Here is a 19,410-nt window from a genome sequence, read left to right as displayed (position 1 = left end):
TATCCATTCTTTGGCCCCTTTTTGTTTGAAGCCCAGGACCTTCTTTGCCGTTTCAGTGTATATGTTTTTGATGGCATTCCACTTACTGCTTATGGTGGGTTCTTCTATGATTTCAGAAGAAGCCTCTAGTGTGCTGAAGCGGTTTCTGAGTTCCAACACAAACTCCTTGTTTTTGTTTGGATACTGGAGTTTTGCAATGTCCAGTTTCCTCTGCCGGTGGCCTTGTGGGATTGACTTCTTCAACTTGAGTTTAATGGTGGCAGCGATTAGGTAGTGGTCACTAAAGGCATCTGCTCCCCGATAAGTTCTCACATCTTGCAGTGACCTGCGCCATTTACCATTGATGATAATGTGGTCGATTTGGTTGATGGTCCTACCATCAGGTGACTGCCACGTGAGCTTATGGATGTTCTTGTGAGGGAAGATGGTACCTCCGATGTATATGGGTGATACATAAAATGATCACCCATACAAGTTGATCATTATAGCCTAAATAACGCTATGTCAATGATTAATGAGATGATCGTTTCATTAGACGAAGACATCACATGCCTTCTGAGGCCCAGGCTATACGTGCATGGATCTTTTGCAAAACGGATATTTTCGTCCTCCGTTTTAGAAGAAATCCCTGGCCATACGACAGAGATATATGTCCACACACAAACGCAGCAACGCATTGAACACAGGATAAAATCACTGCAGTAGCAGGTTTCAATTGTAGGCTATATTATATTGGATTTTATATTTACACTTATGAGGTGCCAATCATATTTTTTAATGAAGGAATAAGTACCACCTAAAGCCACCTAAATTGTGAGTGAGTATATGTTTCTTTCATTGTCTGTCAGCAATCTCCAGATCCCGACTCTCGACTTTTCTCTCCATATAATTAAAAAATGATAGACACTTTACCATTGCTCTGGCGACTTGGTACAGAAATTAATAGCAGAGTCAGACCTATAGAAGTGTCCACAACCAGTTGTGAGCTTGCAGAGAGGCTATATTTTCGAGCTGTATAATAAATGTCACGTTATAATGTAGGCTAATACAACGTGCGCACATTGTCAGCATGTAGGCAGAGTGACATGCAGTCAATGGGCTGCATATTATTGCCTAATTATAGTAAAAATGATATGCGCTAATAAGCGGTGACATCATCGTTTCTCAAAAGCTCCGTTTCGCATGACTACACAGCTCCACTGAAACAAATATTTTCGAAAATCTCCACTTATTTATCCGTTTCCAAAACCTCCGTTTGAGTGGCCAAAAACGCCGTTTGCGTGTGGCTGAAAGGCCCAAACGCACAAAGCGTTTTGTAAAAGATCCATGGACGTATAGCCTGGGCCTGAGTGTGGCTATTGGAGAGCTCCTATAGTTGCGCACGGATACTTGTTATTTTTTCCAGTGGTTCCTAAATGCTATAGTTTCTTCGAATATATCTAATCTTCACATGTTGTCGCGCTGTGATGCGTTTTATTATTCTTATTAGAGAGAGAGAGAGAGAGAGAGAGAGAGATACGGAGGGAGAGACTGGCGGTGCGTAAGGCAGTCCATATGCGCGCTGAAGGCTGATGCAAGACGCAGTGTGTGAGACGTGAGTGTGTGTGTGTGTGTGTGTGTGTGTGTGTGTGTGTGTGTGTGTGTGTGTGTTGTCGCTGCTCCCTGGTGATCGCTGATCAGATAGGCTATACAACACTATACAGCAACTGGCCTAATCATTAGAGAGACAGAGTGTGTGTGTGTGTGTGTGTGTGTGTGTGAGAGAGAGAGAGAGAGAGAGAGAGTCGAGAGAGGGAGAGAGGGCTCAGGTTAGCCCGGCGCTGTGGCGCTAGACAGGCAGTGGTAACCTCATGTGAAGCTCCAGGGCTCCAGCACGGAGCCCTGTTCAGCACTTAGCCGTGTTTGAGGCCATGTCAGCGGGGGGAGACGGGGGAGACGGGGAGAGCATGGAACTCGTCACGCGAAAAAAAAAAAAACGCAACAGTTTACCGTAAAACTTACACGTCAACTCAATGTCATTGTAACGAAGATTTTCCAGTGAAAAAATTTTTTTTGGTTGACACTTTCAACAATTATGAAGCTAAGTCTGACACCAAAACCACTAGCATGAGTTGATAGCCACCAGGACTGCTAACTCGCAGAGCCCAGAGGCGCTCTGCCCTTAGTCCAGATACAAGATCAATTTCATTGGTCAAATTGTGCGATCCCGACCTGATGTCATAATCCAAAATGCTAGTTTTAATAGCATTATTAGCTCCCGAGGGCCGTGTCATCCCCCCTTTAAGTATTTATTTAAAGACGGTTACGCCCGCGGACAAAGCCAACTCGGATCGTGACAAATCATGTATCAGGTATTTACTGCAAACATTTGAAAACTTGAAATGGGACAATCTGCATAATGAGTACATTCAAATTTTTGTACCAATACTGGTACTTTGTACTTTTACTCAAGTACATTTTGAATACCCAGACTTTTACTTGTAACAGAGTAGTTCTAGATTGCAGTAGGCGGCTATAGGCCTATTGATACTTTTACGTAAAAGTAAAACATGCAAGTACTTTTTCCACTATTGGTCCCTTTCAACGCCGTTAAAACCATTTTGCGCGGGAACCCATTTTGGTGTCGGCATCATGTCATGCTTTAGCTATTGAAAAATAGCAGATCTACAAGCTCATAGCACGCCACCGAGTTTTTTAAATTTATTTTGAAAAAATTTGAAAAATCGAAGAGCGACTGACATTTTTTAGAATCTGATCTCGGGTCAGAATGGGTTAAATCAGACCAGTGTTTGTCCCAAAGACTGTAAAAAATATGGACAAAGCGTTCGCCGGGTCTAACATGGACGTAAAATGAAGCCTGTTATTCCTGCACTGTAAATCGCCATCTTTCTAGATCCGTTTGGTACCAGCTGGCCATTGGCTGGCTCCGTTTTGGACCAGCTGGCCATTGGCTGCCCAGACAACGAGGCGGGACTTCCCCCCTTCTTCTCCGTTGGTTTTTATTTTGACTCGAGTGGGAGGGGAATCCCGATCATAGACTGTAACGGTAGCCACGCCCCTCAGAACATACGCGATGTTTTTTTTTCTTTATGGTCATTTTTTTAATTAATGGGACCATAATTTTCCAAAAAGAATATTATGACATTAGAAATGAGACTTTAAACTAGTGACTGGAAGAAGAAAGTATTCATGACCATGTTTATTAAGGTAATACAGTCTAGGTGAAGTTGGGCCAAAATACATGGGCCTCTATGGAGCTATGGGGCTTTTTGGGTCCAGCCCAGCGCCACAACAGGCCATTATATGAACTACCGATTTCAAATGAGGCTTCACGAAATATCTGGCTGACTGCCCCCCTGGTGTGTCCAGTGGAAACCTCGTATGAATCTGATCTCAGGTCAGAATGGGTTAAAACCAGCCTCTCTCTCTCTCCTCTGCAGTGGGGCACGGTGCACCAGCGTGCAGCTACAGTGCATGTGCACCTGTCTGGGCTTCAAAGCCTCTTCGTTCACTCAACCTGCTCATGGACAACACCTCCCTCCAGGCAGCGATCCCATTGACGCGACAGGCTTTTTAGCTCGTCTACTACAGCTTTACATCCCATTCCATCACACGCACACGACGACGCACGCTTTCATCATCCCCGCAAGGCCATGTTCTTTTTTAACCACATTTACATGCCAAAGCGGCCTCCGCTTTTTTCATTGAGATATCGGTGCACATCATCGGTGCAAAGGCTTTATTTTAAATGTGATTAATTCATATTGTACAAGGCGGTGGTAGCGATGTCAAAGACAGCTACCCCCCCCCCCCCCCCCCGACACACACTGTATACTGGGGGAGTGTGTGTGCGTGTGTGTGCGCGTGCTCTCGTAAATATTTGATGACCTTTTCGACCTCATTAGCCATGATTGAGTGAGTCCTCTCGCCGTGCGCGCTCGTATGTCTTAGTCACCGGCTGGACATTCAGCCAGACTGCAGCTCTCAGGCCAATGCCATTACTGTGTAGAGAGTGTGTGTGCGTGCGTGCGTGCGAGTACGCGCATGCTAGAGAGAGAGAGAGCAATGAGGGTATTTTAGCCAGTGACCTACAGGCCAAGATCGTTAAGTTTCTCTCTCTCTCTCTCTGGCCACAGACCTCCCCCCCCCCCCCCCCCCATCACAGCCTGCCCTTCACCAGAGGGGAAAGAGAGAGAGAGAAAGACAGAAAGAAAGAGAGAACTCTATATACCGCTATTTATAGTTTCCACTTCATCCCCTGAGCCATCGAATCCCCCCCCCCCCAACAGACACACACACACACACACACACACACACATGTGGGCGCGCGCGCTCACACACACACACCTCTCCCTCCCTCGCCCGCTGAATGTCACTCCTATTTAGGTCAGCAGAGCATGGCGCGGGCGGCCATTGAGCAATGGCACACTGGAGCACATGTGAGGAACCAGATGTCTGTCTGAGACCGATGCCTGATTCATGTACCGCGCGTTTGCACATCCAAAATAATAGCCGACGTGCCAAAGCTCACAATGTGCCGCGTGGTGAGCTTGTAGATCGGCGGTTTTTAGAGACGTGCGACATCCGCTGCGTACATGTTATATCAGGTCTGATGGGCAGAGAGAGGGGGGGGGGGGGGGGGGAGGGATAGCACAGGATGATGGCAAATTCACACAACATTATCGCCGTTTCTTTTTAATTTCCATTTCTTGCAAACCCTCCCGAATACAGTTACGTCACAATGTCGCAAAGGGAGCAGGGTGCTATAGCCGAGCATGTGGCCCCGTGCTGAGCGGGCGCACATGCCGGGTGGGCGCCGCGGTGCGTTGATCATCGCGGTGCTGATGACTCGGCGGCATTCCAGTTAGGGTGGGAATCAATTGTATTCTAACCCATTCTGACCTGAGATCAGATTCATACGAGGTTTCCACTGGACACACACTGGTCTGATTAACCCATTCTGACCTGAGATCAGATTCTAAAAATGTCAGTCGTTCTTCGATTTTTCAAAAATAGCAGACCTACAAGCTCATATCGCGCCACTCGGTGGCGCGCTATGAGCTTGTAGATCTGCTATTTTTCAATAGCTAAAGCATAACATGATGCTGACACTAAAATGGGTTCCCGTTCAGAATGGGCTAAACCAGGGGTCTTCAACATGGGGTCTGGGACAACTAGGGGGGGGGGGGGGGGTCCTCAGAGTTACTAAAGGGGGGGGCAGACAAATTTGTGTCATAACATCAGTGTTGTGAGCGAGAGAGCTTGTAAATAGGCATTTTTCAAAGAGGTTTGGTGAAGACGGTCTATGTCTAAGTGGGTATAAATGTCAGAAAATACACATTATCGTGAATCCAACACCTGACAGTGCTGTCAAACTAAATCTATACGAAGCTATCCATGAAATCTATGAAAAGGTTACTTTAATGTCCGACACAATTGAAAACAATGTGGGCATATCCCTGCTTCGTCTTTCTCTAATGTAAGACGTCCTTGGCCTGAAAACCACTGATATGGAAATGTATTATTGAGTTGACGTGGTCTGCATCTGGAAATCAGTGGTGGAGGCAATCTCGGAGGCAAATATTGTGCTTTTACTCCACTACTTTAGTGGCTAGTTACTTTCTAGATTTTGATTATTATTACAAAATATACATTGACCACTATGTGAGCTTGTAGATCTGCTATTTTCAAAAGATTTTTATACGTTTGAAAACTTGAAATTCTTCATACTTTAAGTACATTTTAATGTCAATACTTTTGTACTTTTACTCAAGTACTCAATTACGGACTTTTACTCAATTCCGGACTTTTACTTGTAACAGAGTATTAGTAAAGTAAGTAAGTAAGTAAAAAACGTGAAAAAGAAAAACAACAACAATCAATGTATCTGTCGTTTGCAGAAATGTATACAGTGCCAAATTGTCCATCTGTACTGTGTTATAGAAGTACAGTTTTATACAGTACAATATTTTGAAAATAGTAGGTCTACAAGCTCACATGCGTTGCATCGCGACACATTGTGAGCTTGTAGATCGGCTATTTTCAAATGGCCGAAAGAAATGTATACATGTTTAGGGCTGAAGTGAAATAATCCAAACCTACAAAGTAACTTTAGTAACTTAAAAGTTTTCAAAGAATCGTAGTGGAGTCAAGTAAAACGAAAGTATTGAGAAATTGTACATATACCTGAGTAAATGTACTTGGTTCATTTCCACCACTGGCGCCCCAAGTCGTAATCCACCCTGAACTGGAGGCCGCCATGTCCCTAACCCTGACAGACGGAGGGGTAAACAGTGCTAACGCGCCGTGATGAGCAATTTTTTGCCCGAGCCAATTGGATAAATGTTGGTCTGGGGGGGGGGGGGGGGCAGGGCGTTCCGTACGTAGCCTAGACAGAGGGAGCGAGCGCCTGGGCTCGGTCTCGTTGTTGTTCTTCTGTAATGATTCCTCGAATGCACACCGCGCAGCCTCGTGAGCGAGCACGCTGAGTGAGACCATGCAGCCTCGTGAGCGAGCACGCTGAGTGAGACCACGCAGCCTCGTGAGCGAGCACGCTGAGTGAGACCACAGACTCGTGAGCGAGCACGCTGAGTGAGACCACGCAGCCTTGTGAACGAGCACGCTGAGTGAGACCACGCAGCCTCGTGAGCGAGCACGCTGAGTGAGACGACAGACTCGTGAGCGAGCACGCTGAGTGAGACGACAGACTCGTGAGCGAGCACGCTGAGTGAGACGACAGACTCGTGAGCGAGCACGCTGAGTGAGACCACGCAGCCTCGTGAGCGAGCACGCTGAGTGAGACGACAGACTCGTGAGCGGGCACGCTGAGTGAGACCACGCAGCCTCGTGAGCGAGCACGCTGAGTGAGACGACAGACTCGTGAGCGAGCACGCTGAGTGAGACCACACAGCCTCGTGAGCGAGCACGCTGAGTGAGACCACGCAGCCTCGTGAGCGAGCACGCTGAGTGAGACCATGCAGCCTCGTGAGCGGGCACGCTGAGTGAGACCATGCAGCCTCGTGAGCGAGCACGCTGAGTGAGACCGCGCAGCCTCGTGAGCGAGCACGCTGAGTGAGACCACGCAGCCTCGTGAGCGGGCACGCTGAGTGAGACCACAGCCTCGTGAGCGAGCACGCTGAGTGAGACCACAGCCTCGTGAGCGAGCACGCTGAGTGAGACCACGCGGCCCGCGCAGCCTCGTGAGCGAGCACGCTGAGGGAGACCACGCGTCCCGGCACCAAGGTTACAATAGTTTGGGAATTTTCAATTCAGTTTATAGTTTTTAGTTCGTTTTGATTTGAACTAATTCAGTTAGTTTTAATTTGTTTTCATCCACAAACAACTGCTATAATTAAACTAAAACTAAGGGCATTTTGTCTATAATTCTAGTTAGTTTTAGTTAGTTTTGTAAACACACAATACTGTTCCAGTAACGGCGGGGCTCCACCGGGCAGTGGAGCCACCCTTCATTGATTAAAAAGGGAACATTCCCTGACGGTGACAGAGGAGACACGGCGCTGACGCGCCCGGTGGAGCCCCGGTGTTAGTTTTCGTATATTTATTTTTACTTAACTCTTTTCTTTCTTCAATTAACTAAAATGATTATTAGTTTTCGTTAATTTGTTAGTTTTAGTTAACTATAATAACCTTGCCCTGGCACGTGACAACGATATGAAGAGTGGGTAGAGAGGCCATCTGGGAATCAGAAGGTCAGAAGGTCATGGAGCCTGAGGCGTCATGGACCCTGAGGCGTCATGGACCCTGAGGCGTCGTCCCAAACCATGCACGGATTGTGCAAGGCATAGTAATCTAGTAAGAGAGTGGCGACACTAGCGTTGACTCCCGTTGTAACAATGGAATGTGGAAGTGCTCATTCTATCTCAATGGGATATAGTTCCAGCCATAGGAGCGATGTTTGGAACTATAGCCCTATAGTCACCCGCTTTGCGGCGAGGTCAAAGATTTAGCTCGCTCGGTGGTGCCTCACGTGGCTCAAGTTCGCTTGAAATTATACTTTATCGACCAAAATAAACTGTCCGAGGTTGTTTTAGGCGAGAGGCATTCCCGCGTTGGCCACAGAAGCAGTTGTTGTAGGCGAGAGGCATTCCCGCGTTGGCCACAGACGTGGGGTACGGTTATATACACAAGCCGTGTAGGATTTAGAATGTCGCGTTCCTTCCTGAGCACGACAGCGAGCACTCGTCTGTGCAAGCCATCATGCTGGGTGAATGCAGAAAGGTTATTTCCCCTCCGTTGGGAACTTGGGATGACACAATTATTTCACTATTTTCTTTTAACAACTTAAACCCTTACATACTCCATTGACTGGAGTCCCCCAGGGGTCCATACTTTCCCCTCCACAGTACGCAAATCGTTATGCCTATAATGACATCCCCAGAAGTGGAACGCGGAGGGTTTTGTTCGTAGCGGGTTTAAGAAAACAGCGGTGTAGCTCGGCCATAATTAGGCCATATAACACGGGTAGTATTAGCCATTTGCAACAGTAAACGTGGTTTTTGTGGGCTTTACGATCCCCCCAGCAACATAAAATAAAGAGGGTTTCTAATAATGTGTACTGTACTCGCTGGCTCCCTTTCCGAAGCAAAGTGTCAAAAGAGACGCTTCAAGCTTTAATACTAGATTACAGCCCCCTTTCCCCCCAGGCGGCGTGTCCCTTTACGATGTTAATGTCGAAAGCTTTAGAATGGAAAGCTGTCAGGATGTAGAAGACATTTTTAAAATCTGATCTCAGGTCAGAATGGGTTAAACTAGTGGGAGGGCAGAGTGCATTTCATCAGCCCTGAGTCACGATGCGCGCCTGCTTTACAGTGCAGCGTAGCGTCTAGTCTAATGAGGACATGATAATGGGTTCCAGTCAGCTGGACGTGTTCTCCTCTCCGAGGGGGGACGCTTTGCACTGCCTCCGCCTCCACTCCTCTGCAATGGTTGCTGTCGGGCAGAAACCTCGTACGGTATATCCTTATTTAACCCATTCTGACCTGAGATCAGATTCATACCAGGTTTTCCACTGGACAACACACTGGTCTGATGAACCCATTCTGACCTGAGATCAGATTCTAGAAATGTCAGTCGCTCTTCGATTTTTCAAAAAATAGCAGACCTACAAGCTCGTATCGCGCCACTCGGTGGCGCGATATGAGCTTGTAGATCTGCTATTTTTCAATAGCTAAAGCATGACGTGATGCCGACACCAAAATGGGTGCCCGTTCAGAATGGGTTAAACTTTTCATGTTTACTTTTGTTCCCCCATATACATTAACCCATTAACCCACAGTTTTCTTAAAAAAACTATGTTTCTATGTCGGTCGTTCTTCGATTTTTCAAAAATAGCAGACCTACAAGCTCGTAGCGCGCCACTCGGTGGCGCGCTACGAGCTTGTAGATCTGCTATTTTTCAATAGCTAAAGCATAACATAATGCCAACACCAAAAGGGGTTTCCGCCCAGAATGGGTTAAGACCTGAGAACCCGATTCTACAAAATGTCTTCTTGAATCCTATCTAATAGAAAACCCATGTTTCTATATCGGTGCATCATGGTGCTCAAACGTTTTAATTTTAAGAACCCATAGAATTATTGTGTACACCGAGCCCCAGAAGCAAATATTTGAGCTAAAAACAATCTCTTGTGTGCTAAATGTGCTATTTTTTCCAGTAGTTTAACGTTTAAACATATAATGGTTAAAGTGGTTAAAAGCGAAGGTGTAAATATAGCCAACCCTGCAGCTTGTTGCATCGCAACAGAGTATGGAGCTTGCTACACTGTATGTGATATTTAAGCTACCGGTTTTCATGAAACAACTTGACTTGAAGGTGAGAGTGGAAGTGCGTCTGTTAAGCTATACTAATAACTGAGGTAATTAAAGCGGGTCATGTTTGCATGTTTGGAATCAACCGTGGGGTCTATGTCAGTATTCAGATATTAACCTGCTGTCATGTGCCTCGTTAAGTACATTTTGAATGCCAATGCTTTTGTAGTTTTACTCGTAACAGGCAGACTTTTAACTTGTAACAGACATATTTTTGTATTGCAGTATTGATACATTTACTTAAATTAAAATCAAAACAAAAAGAAATCCACCACTGCTGATAACTGTTTTTACACACAACGCACACGCTGCAGTACTCTCAGCCTCCCGCCGCTTTAACCCATTCTGACCTGAGATCAGATTCATACGACGTTTCCACTGGACACACACTGGTCTGATCATCAACCCATTCTGACCTGAGATAAAAAAAAATCAAAAATAGCAGACCTACAAGCTCGTAGCTTGTAGATCTGCCATTTTTCAATAGCTAAAGCATAACATGATGCCAACACCAACATGGGTTCCCGTTCAAAATGGGTTAAAACCAAAGCACGATTGTGCCGTGCGCCTCGCCGGGGGTGTCTGTCAACCCCTATAGAAGTTCTTCAAGACGCCTCGTCGCCGCCCGGGTGCTTCAGGGAATAAGCTCTAATTACAGCTGCGGTCCGAACCATACAGCTAATCAAAAGAGGGCGAGAAGAAGAAATTGCGAGGAAAAACAAAAGACCTTTCGATCATTTGTCTTGCCCCCTTTCCTCTTTATCCTCGGCCCCCCGGTGTTCCCGCGCTCACACACGCAACAACGGGCTCTCGATATCTCACCTGTGGCCCCTCGCGGTGCAGCCCTGTCACTGTGAGTGGCCCTCAACGCGGGATAAAGTACCTGTCACCCGCCGCATCATATCGGCAGGCGAAGCGACTTGAGGCCACTGAGGTCGCAGTGGCGTCGCTCCTTTAAATTATTAATTTGCTGCTTCCCAACCATCGCATCGCTTTGTTCGCCGGCGAGGTGGCATCGGCCGAGCCCTTCCTCCTACTCCTCCTCTTCTTCGCCGAGGCACATTGGGGGGGTGGGGGGGGGGGGGGGGGGGGGACTTGATTTGATTTGAGTCGGTGTGTGCAAACAAACATTATGACGGCTTCACTGATGAACGTTATATGATATTACTGTTATGCGTGGTGCAAACATTATGACAGCTTCACTGATGAACGTTATATTATATTACTGTTATGCGTGGTGCAAACGTTATGACGGCTTCACTGATGAACGTTATATTATATTACTGTTATGCGTGGTGCAAACATTATGACAGCTTCACTGATGAACGTTATATTATATTACTGTTATGCGTGGTGCAAACATTATGACAGCTTCACTGATGAACGTTATATTATATTACTGTTATGCGTGGTGCAAACATTATGACAGCTTCACTGATGAACGTTATATGATATTACTGTTATGCGTGGTGCAAACATTATGACAGCTTCACTGATGAACGTTATATTATATTACTGTTATGCGTGGTGCAAACATTATGACAGCTTCACTGATGAACGTTATATTATATTACTGTTATGCGTGGTGCAAACATTATGACGGCTTCACTGATGAACGTTTTTATATTATATTACTGTTATGCGTGGTGCAAACATTATGACGGCTTCACTGATGAACGTTATATTATATTACTGTTATGCGTGGTGCAAACATTATGACAGCTTCACTGATGAACGTTATATGATATTACTGTTATGCGTGGTGCAAACATTATGACAGCTTCACTGATGAACGTTATATTATATTACTGTTATGCGTGGTGCAAACATTATGACGGCTTCACTGATGAACGTTATATTATATTACTGTTATGCGTGGTGCAAACATTATGACAGCTTCACTGATGAACGTTATATTATATTACTGTTATGCGTGGTGCAAACATTATGACGGCTTCACTGATGAACGTTATATTATATTACTGTTATGCGTGGTGCAAACATTATGACGGCTTCACTGATGAACGTTATATGATATTACTGTTATGCGTGGTGCAAACATTATGACAGCTTCACTGATGAACGTTATATTATATTACTGTTATGCGTGGTGCAAACATTATGACGGCTTCACTGATGAACGTTATATTTAGTGGTGGGCATAGATTAATTTTTTTAATCTAGATTAATCTCACTGCAATTCTGGAGTTAATCTAGATTAATCTAGATTAAAATGGCTCATTTGAACTCTGCCGAAGGCATTGAAAATATGTGTGCGCTACCTAAATAATGACCAGAAGTAAATCCTTGAACGGGCCACGTGGCCCATTAGACCAGGAGCCCTATCATAATTGGTAATGAAAATATAATAATGTTCAATACGATGTACGTGTGTTATACATTGTTTATTCAGTTAAACACGAATAACCATAAACACGTTACCATACAGGCAATTTGGAACAGTGGGTGCAAGAACAACCCCCTTTTCTGGGATATGACATTAATTAAACTGTAAACCTAGAGGTGATGAAGAACTGTTTACAGTCAGTAGCTTTGTGACATGACTTGAGTCCAACCTCTACCTCTTCCACCAGTCACTCACCTCCAGTGTGGGGCGTCCCAATCCCAACCCTGGGGCTTCCTATTCCCTCTCCTACTGTACCTCATCAGTACTGGGGTTTCCTATTCCCTCTCCTACTGTACCTCCATCGGTACTGGGGTTTCCTATTCCCTCTCCTACTGTACATGATTTGAGTCCAACCTCTACCTCTCCTTCTTCCACCAGTCACTCAGACACACCAGCTTGTTCACATTGTCTGGTGACAAACTAGATCTTTTTTTCTGTACAATGTGGCCTGCTAAAGAGAACAGTCTCTCGCATGGGACAGTTGTGGCAGGAGTCCCCAAGTACTTCTGGGCAATGTGGGCCATCTTACCATAAACAGCAGTGTGCTCTGACCACCACTTCAGTGGACACTGATCTAAACTGGCACTGGGCTCTACCTTGTACCTCTCTACAACATTGTCTACTACTGGTATCTCGTCTTCTGACTCTGACTCTGATCCCATCAGTAGTAGGGCTGTCTTCTTTTGAGGTGGCTCAGGGTTCTCCTCCCTGGGCGGCTGCAGAGCAGGTTCTTCTGCCCTCACCAAGTCACTCAGCTTTCCCCACACTGGCTCCCTCTCTGCTCTGGGCAGGCATTTGAGATCTTTGAAGCGTGGGTCCAGAGCAGTGGCCACCTTTTGATGAAAAATAAAATAAAGATTGATGGAAGAAAATGTAACTTTCAAAATCCTCCATATTTCTTCATGACTCATTCATCTATCCATTTATCAATCTTCTGGCTTAACGGTCTATAATGGTCAGCCAATACAGTTATCTTCTGGTCAGTACGTGTCACATACCTTCAGCCATTCCAGGTTTGTTTTCTCCCTCCGCTGGTTGAGGTCTTTGATGAAGGCAGTCTTGAAGCGCACAATGTAGGCAGGATCATCATCAGAGATCTTCATTGCTCGCAGGAGATGACACAGGGCAGGTAAAACGACAGAGCAGGAGACATACTTTTCCCCACCAAGGAGCTCAGTGACGTACCTACACACACACACACACACACACACACATTAAGAGGGGTGAATTGACACCAAAAACGACGCCACAATGTCACAGCAGGACACACGCGCACACACACACACACAGAGCATAGCACACAGACAGTACACACACACACAGACATCACAGCCCCAAACACAGCACGGCCACACACAGACAGCACAGCCCCAAACAAACAGCACAGCCATACACAGACAGCACAGCCGCACAGCCACACACACACACACACACACACACACACACACACACACACACACACACACACACACACACACACACACACACACACACACACACACACACACACACACACAGAGCAGTGTGCACTGTGCACACACACACAGAGCAGTGTGCACTGTGCACACACACAGCCACACACACACACACACACAGAGCAGTGTGCACACACACACACACAGCAGTGTACACACACACACACACACACACACACACATAGAGCACAGCACAACACACACTTACTTGCATGGCTCCAGCAGTTTCTCCAGCTTTGCCAACTTCTCATATTCAGCATGTGTTGGGAGGGCCAGCTTGTGGGTCTGCTGAGCCAGCGTTGCGTGCACTGCGTCTCTGTTGCGCCTCAAACGTGTGATCATCGCTAGGGTTGAATTCCAGCGTGTTGGAACGTCTTGCACGAGTGACTCCTGGTCTTGTTCAAGGGATGCTTGCTGGGCATTCAGCTCGTCTGAGTTAGCCGGACTGTGTTTGAAATGTCCGACCACTTTTCGACACTTGGCCAGTACACCATCAAAACCACCATCCCGAAGTGACATTACAACGGCCCTCTGTACAAGATGAGCAACGCAGGGCAAGTGCTCAAATGGTAATATTCTCCCTGCTGCTATCATGTTGGGAGCGCTGTCGGTTCCAATGGTGGTGATTTTTTCAGCTATGCCCCACTGATTAGCGACGTCGAGAAACTGTCTGGCACAAGCTTCTGCAAAGTGGCGCTCCTCCGTTTTAATCACACCTGACGTTATAGGAGAGACAAAGTAGATCAGAATAAGTTTGCTATTAATAGGAGACTTACAATTAGCAGGCTGGCGTTGTTGGGGCTAGCTAGCAAACGTATAATGTTGGCTGGTGGTAAAATAAATCAATCGATCCCTGATAACGTTAGCTAAAGCTGTGTAAATGTTAGGCTGAATTAGCAATATTACATGCCGCGGTGGGGTTGGTTTCAGGTTGGATATTCAGCCAGGATGGCTGGGTATCCAGCCCGAGACCAACTTCACCGTGGTAAATTAATTTAAATTACATAACGTACCTAAGGCGAACGAGTGAAGTTCCCAGCTGACATCGATGAGGTGTACAGTAACGCCAAGGTAGTTGTCGTTTTTGACAGATGTCCAATGGTCCCCAGTCAGTGCTACACACGCCGCCCCGGCCAACTTTTCATCTTTCGCAGCTTTCTCTGCGGCGTACTGGTCATGGATTCTCCTTGTGATAGTTCGTCTCGCAGGTAGTTTGTAAGATGGGTCGCCTGTGGCCGCCTGGAGAAGAAGCTCGAGCCCATCATCTTCAACCACACTGATAGGCCGGCAGTTGATGGCAATCCATTGAGCTAGGAGGTTAGTTAGCTTGGCTGATAGAGTTGGGCTGACGGGCTTGCCACGGTTGCACTCAAACATTGTAGTTTGACGAACACTTTTCCCCGGAGCCATATTAGTGCTTGGCCCGCCGGCAGCTTCGCTATCATCAACCAACGCAAAGGGATGCTTGTGCGTTAGGTGATACTTCAGACTTGAAGAACTCCTACAGTAAGCCATTTCTGCTTTGCACAGGGTGCAAACCACCTTGTTCTTGTCGAGGTTTCCATTGGGAAGCTTCTTGTAAAGAAATTTCCCCTGAAGCAAACCTGGGTTCACAGAGTCCTGCATGCTGACGTTTGATGTGGCACGCCGCACTGTTCATTAATTTCACCCGTGTCCGGTTAGGTTAGGATTTGTTACCGCCCCGCTCTCAGAGTAATTTATTTCACCTTGTCCCTGTTAGGTTAGGACTTCTCCCTCCCACAGAGTAATTCCGGCGTCCGCCAGATAAAACTATCAAAGTGAAATTCCTAGTTTGCTTGCTTTATGCAGTCAATGCAGACCCAGCTCTTAGACCCAACTTTGAGAATAGATTAATGGCGATAATTTATTTGACGCGCGATAATATTCTCGCGTTAACGCAGCACGTTAACGCCGATAACGGCCCAGCATTAGTTATATTATATTACTGTTATGCGTGGTGCAAACATTATGACAGCTTCACTGATGAACGTTATATTATATTACTGTTATGCGTGGTGCAAACATTATGACAGCTTCACTGATGAACGTTATATTATATTACTGTTATGCGTGGTGCAAACATTATGATGGCTTCACTGATGAACGTTTTTATATTATATTACTGTTATGCGTGGTGCAAACATTATGACAGCTTCACTGATGAACGTTATATTATATTACTGTTATGCGTGGTGCAAACATTATGACGGCTTCACTGATGAACGTTATATTATATTACTGTTATGCGTGGTGCAAACATTATGACAGCTTCACTGATGAACGTTATATTATATTACTGTTATGCGTGGTGCAAACATTATGACAGCTTCACTGATGAACGTTTTTATATTATATTACTGTTATGCGTGGTGCAAACATTATGACAGCTTCACTGATGAACGTTTTTATATTATATTACTGTTATGCGTGGTGCAAACATTATGACAGCTTCACTGATGAAAGTTTTTATATTATATTACTGTTATGCGTGGTGCAAACATTATGACGGCTTCACTGATGAACGTTATATTATATTACTGTTATGCGTGGTGCAAACATTATGACGGCTTCACTGATGAACGTTTTTATATTATATTACTGTTATGCGTGGTGCAAACATTATGACAGCTTCACTGATGAACGTTATATTATATTACTGTTATGCGTGGTGCAAACATTATGACAGCTTCACTGATGAACGTTATATTATATTACTGTTATGCGTGGTGCAAACATTATGACAGCTTCACTGATGAACGTTTTTATATTATATTACTGTTATGCGTGGTGCAAACATTATGACAGCTTCACTGATGAACGTTTTTATATTATATTACTGTTATGCGTGGTGCAAACATTATGACGGCTTCACTGATGAACGTTATATTATATTACTGTTATGCGTGGTGCAAACATTATGACGGCTTCACTGATGAACGTTTTTATATTATATTACTGTTATGCGTGGTGCAAACATTATGACAGCTTCACTGATGAACGTTATATTATATTACTGTTATGCGTGGTGCAAACATTATGACAGCTTCACTGATGAACGTTATATTATATTACTGTTATGCGTGGTGCAAACATTATGACAGCTTCACTGATGAACGTTTTTATATTATATTACTGTTATGCGTGGTGCAAACATTATGACAGCTTCACTGATGAACGTTATATTATATTACTGTTATGCGTGGTGCAAACATTATGACGGCTTCACTGATGAACGTTATATGATATTACTGTTATGCGTGGTGCAAACATTATGACAGCTTCACTGATGAACGTTATATTATATTACTGTTATGCGTGGTGCAAACATTATGACGGCTTCACTGATGAACGTTATATTATATTACTGTTATGCGTGGTGCAAACATTATGACAGCTTCACTGATGAACGTTATATTATATTACTGTTATGCGTGGTGCAAACATTATGACAGCTTCACTGATGAACGTTATATTATATTACTGTTATGCGTGGTGCAAACATTATGACGGCTTCACTGATGAACGTTATATTACTGTTATGCGTGGTGCAAACATTATGACAGCTTCACTGATGAACGTTATATTATATTACTGTTATGCGTGGTGCAAACATTATGACAGCTTCACTGATGAACGTTATATTATATTACTGTTATGCGTGGTGCAAACATTATGACGGCTTCACTGATGAACGTTATATTATATTACTGTTATGCGTGGTGCAAACAGTATGACAGCTTCACTGATGAACGTTATATTATATTACTGTTATGCGTGGTGCAAACATTATGACAGCTTCACTGATGAACGTTATATTATATTACTGTTATGCGTGGTGCAAACATTATGACGGCTTCACTGATGAACGTTATATTATATTACTGTTATGCGTGGTGCAAACATTATGACGGCTTCACTGATGAACGTTATATTATATTACTGTTATGCGTGGTGCAAACATTATGACAGCTTCACTGATGAACGTTTTTATATTATGTTACTGTTATGCGTGGTGCAAACATTATGACAGCTTCACTGATGAACGTTATATTATATTACTGTTATGCGTGGTGCAAACAGTATGACAGCTTCACTGATGAACGTTATATGATATTACTGTTATGCGTGGTGCAAACATTATGACAGCTTCACTGATGAACGTTCAGGATGAGAAGAAAAGAAAATAATATTCTAAATAAGGATAATCATAATATATGATATACATACAAAATAATCAAACTATATATAATCTATGATTCCTAATAAGTAGAGGGCACAAAAAGAGTCGGTATTATTATGTAACCGAAACAGAACTCTTCCATCAATTTGTGAAGCAGTGTTGTTTTTAGTTTTAGTCCGTCTTTTGAGTCAAATTTAATTTGGTTTTAGTCATATTTCAGTCATCTACAGTATAATGCTTTAGTAGTCTAGTTTTAGTCGACTAAATAATCTACAGTTGATTTTGTCGACTAAAAATAATGTATTTTTGGCAGCTGGCCTTGATGGCGTCATAGTGGCAGATGCAACCAAGCATACAATGACTTGTCTTTTAGTTCTTCTGGATCTCTTCTCCACTAGTTTCAATCAACACTGCTGTGTCGTCCCCTTAATCCTTCTCTCTCTCCCCCTCTAGGAGGCGCTGTCGGCGCTGGGCCTGAGCGACGCCTGGGACCGGAAGACGGCGGACTTCTCGGGGGTGTCGTCGTCAAAACGAGCCAACGAGCTCCACCTGGAGGCGGTCCTCCACTGGGCCTCCCTGGAGCTGGCGCCCGGCGCCGCGGCGGGAGCGGACGGTCTGGAGGACGAGAGCGTGGACCAGAGGCCCAAGATGTTCTACGCCGACCACCCCTTCATCGCTCTGGTGCGGGACAACGCCAGCGGGGCCCTGCTGCTCATGGGGGCCCTGGACCACGCAGAGGGAGAGGCCCTCCACGACGAGCTGTAGGAGCCAGGAGGGCCCCCCATGCACGGGCTCTTTGGTCCCAGGCTATGGATTTGCTGTGGATTTGTTTAACTAGTGCCGTGCGCACGTGCACCGATTGAAATAACCTCTTTAATCTAGGCCTAACTCACAATAACTAACTCACAATATACTGCATATACCCCCACTGGGTCCTCCTGGCTCCTAATACAGCTCATTGTGGAGTATTCGTTTAATGTGCAACATTGTTTTCTTAAAACCAACAAGTGTATATACAGGGACATTTCTGAAGTTGCAATTGAATGACTTTCAAGACCTTTTTTTAATACTGCCCAAACGGTATCAGCCAGATCATGGGAGCCTATCCCCGTTTCGCAATGCGCCACACCACACCATCCTCTCCCAGTACCGCACGACTAGTAAAGTACTATATTACATAAGATAGAGTAACATGTGGGTATGCTTTTCCCACCACTGCCGTTGGCAGGCCTCATAGCGTTGTACAGTACAACTTGTACTGTACCTCTCACAGGGAAGCAGAAGAGACAGTGTTGGTACGCAGGCAGGGCCGCATGGGGACACCCAGCGTGACGACCATGACACCACCATGTCACATCGCGCTGCGGTTCGGCGTGTCGATTATACGTGACACCACCGGCGTGCCACGCTCACCGCTCTACTGACACTGCATGGCTGCTTCTGCACACGCGCACGGCACGCACAGACACACGCACATATACGCACACTCACGCACAAAT

General features: G+C 45.2%; 1 protein-coding gene across 1 annotated transcript in view; it reads left to right on the top strand.

Annotated features, from left to right (window-relative positions):
• serpinh2 (serine (or cysteine) peptidase inhibitor, clade H, member 2) overlaps window positions 1-18,910 on the top strand; it is a gene marked incomplete at its 5' end in the record, with an annotated part of 56,722 nt that extends 37,812 nt beyond the window's left edge. Inside the window, one exon of the mRNA XM_083789376.1 lies at window positions 18,365-18,910. Coding sequence (XP_083645502.1) covers window positions 18,365-18,676 — 312 coding nt within the window. The 3' untranslated portion in view covers window positions 18,677-18,910. The remainder of the gene's footprint in view (window positions 1-18,364) is intronic.
• Window positions 18,911-19,410: the final 500 nt, after the last annotated feature.

This window comes from Protomyctophum parallelum, assembly GCF_964188405.1.
Source record: "Protomyctophum parallelum genome assembly, chromosome: 18".
Taxonomy (NCBI): Eukaryota; Metazoa; Chordata; class Actinopteri; order Myctophiformes; family Myctophidae; genus Protomyctophum; species Protomyctophum parallelum.
Note: the sequence above shows the minus strand (reverse complement) of the source record. Positions and strands in the feature narration are given on the sequence as shown.